Here is a 2,179-nt window from a genome sequence, read left to right on the forward strand (position 1 = left end):
AATTCATTCTTATTTAGTACACAGGTGAGTTAAGGTAAGGATTTCATTTGCAGGACTTGCAAAGGTTTTTTTTTTTATGCTTTGTTCAAATTTGGCCAAATGACCAGAGGCGTAGCTAGAAAATGTTTCTAAGGGTGGCCAGGCAATAACCCAATGCACACTGAAGGGTGGCCGAAAGCAGATCGGCACCAGAATCTTAGAGTCAATCTATACGGATCCACCAGGAAAATGAAAAACCACAACATCAATATTTTCTAAATAAAGACAAACTATACTTTCCTACAACCTTTGCTAAGAAATAATCACATATATTTAAACACCCATCTAGATAAAAGGTATAGTTGATAAAACTCTTTCAGGTTTGAGTTCTGGGCCGAACATATTTTCCATTGTCATTACTTACCTAAATTTAACAATAATCATCCTGCATAAAATTGATATTTACAAGTACTAATATCTACAAAAATAGTTTATTATAAAGTTTTTATTAGAATAGTTATTTATCTATGATTAAACTGAAGACTGACTTGCATTTTCCGTACTTATCATCTTTAATGTTAATATATTTCTGTGCATAATTAACCACAGTGTTTTTGTTATTGAATAATTGTTATTCTGTGAAAAATGAAAATGATTTGAATATTGATAGTATTACTGCTGCCATTTCAGGGAAAAATATGGTAGGGGTGGCCAATGATTGGGTAAGGGTGGCCATGGTCACCCCTGGCCCCCCATCTAGCTTTGCCCCTGCAAATGACACAACAGTAGGAAACAAAGTGGATTTCATGCTGGGTTTCTTTGCTTCATTTAACTGCAGCCTAATAAAATATCTCTGAACAAAGAATTTAGTTAAAAAGCACACAAAAAAGGCTGCATAAAAAGTCTTTTTATTCTCCGAATGCATATAAATGCTACGGAGACACAATCTTTTATGAGTTTTAAGCTTTACCACATTTTTGCTGCACCCAATTTTTTTGTGCTCTATCCCAGATCTAATCGGACACGTAAGACTTGACTTCAAAGAGAAAAATTGTTCTGAGTGATTTAAATAAATTATTTAAACAATACGTGAAACAACCAGACATTTAGATCATTAAGAGTTGAATGGATGGGGCTGTTCTTTAGACTCAGTTTAAAAAAGCTTGGTTATTTATAATTAAATGTTTTGCCTTATGAGACTGTTAACCAATCGCTTCCTGAGATTTTCCACTCTTTTTCTTTAGAACTTTACATGGTTTCTGGCGCATGTATTTTAATTTTACACATTTAAAGTATCAGTAGTTTTCCTCTCTTTAGATTCCTTAAGATGGTAAGTCTCGGATAATTAGAATGTAGCACTCAGGCTGGTCTGTAGAAAAATGTCACATAACCTGCAACATCCTATTTCAGGAGCCAATGGCTGAGCTCGGCTGATGCATGATGTAGGCCGAGTATGAACTAGAGTAACCTCAGCTCTGACTCATTCATTTCTGCATTAGTGAAAGAGAGAGTAGTGACTGAGTGTGCGTGAAGCAGAGTGTGAGGATTTTAAAAAAAGAGGTCCCTTCATGAATCCTTAGGGAGTTTTTACAAATCAGAAGCAAAAATCGTTCCAAGGTCACGTCGGCTCTGTTATATATCTGATGTTTCTCTTCCAGCCAAAGGAACAGCGAAAGAGCGGGCTGACGGTGTGGAACAAACTGTGCTATGCTTTCGGGGGAGCCCCTTACCAGATAACAGGCAGCGCTCTGGGCTTCTTCCTCCAGATCTACCTGCTTGATGTGGCTCAGGTGATTAGCATGTGCCTCCTTAAAAAAGGAGAAGTTGTACAAAATCACATCATAAAACAATTAGAAGATTATAAAATATTGCTCCTGTTTTTGCAACCAGTTATCTCAGCCAGATTATCAGTGTTTTTATTTTCAGTAGCAGCACACGCTGACCTTGGTGGATGCGTTTTACTCACTCTTCCTTGGCGCCAATATCATTGCAGCTGGATCCTTTCTATGCCTCCATCATTTTGTTTGTGGGTCGGGCTTGGGATGCTGTCACAGACCCCACTGTGGGGTTCCTGGTGAGCCGAAGCAGATGGACTGGCATCGGCCGCATGATGCCCTGGTAGGTTGAACCAGTCATTTGTTCATCCATTAATTTGGCCTTTTCTATATTTATCTAAAGATCCTTCCCCTCTATCCATTTA

General features: G+C 38.0%; 1 protein-coding gene across 1 annotated transcript in view; it reads left to right on the forward strand.

Moving 5' to 3' along the window:
• LOC107084388 (sodium-dependent lysophosphatidylcholine symporter 1-B-like) overlaps positions 1 to 2,179 on the forward strand; it is a 17,486-nt gene that overhangs the window by 731 nt on the left and 14,576 nt on the right. The window contains exons 2-3 of the mRNA XM_015374198.1: positions 1,638 to 1,769; positions 1,973 to 2,097. Coding sequence (XP_015229684.1) covers positions 1,638 to 1,769; positions 1,973 to 2,097 — 257 coding nt within the window. The remainder of the gene's footprint in view (positions 1 to 1,637; positions 1,770 to 1,972; positions 2,098 to 2,179) is intronic.

Source organism: Cyprinodon variegatus, unplaced genomic scaffold (assembly GCF_000732505.1).
Source record: "Cyprinodon variegatus isolate N-32 unplaced genomic scaffold, C_variegatus-1.0 Scaffold99, whole genome shotgun sequence".
In the NCBI taxonomy this organism is placed as follows: Eukaryota; Metazoa; Chordata; class Actinopteri; order Cyprinodontiformes; family Cyprinodontidae; genus Cyprinodon; species Cyprinodon variegatus.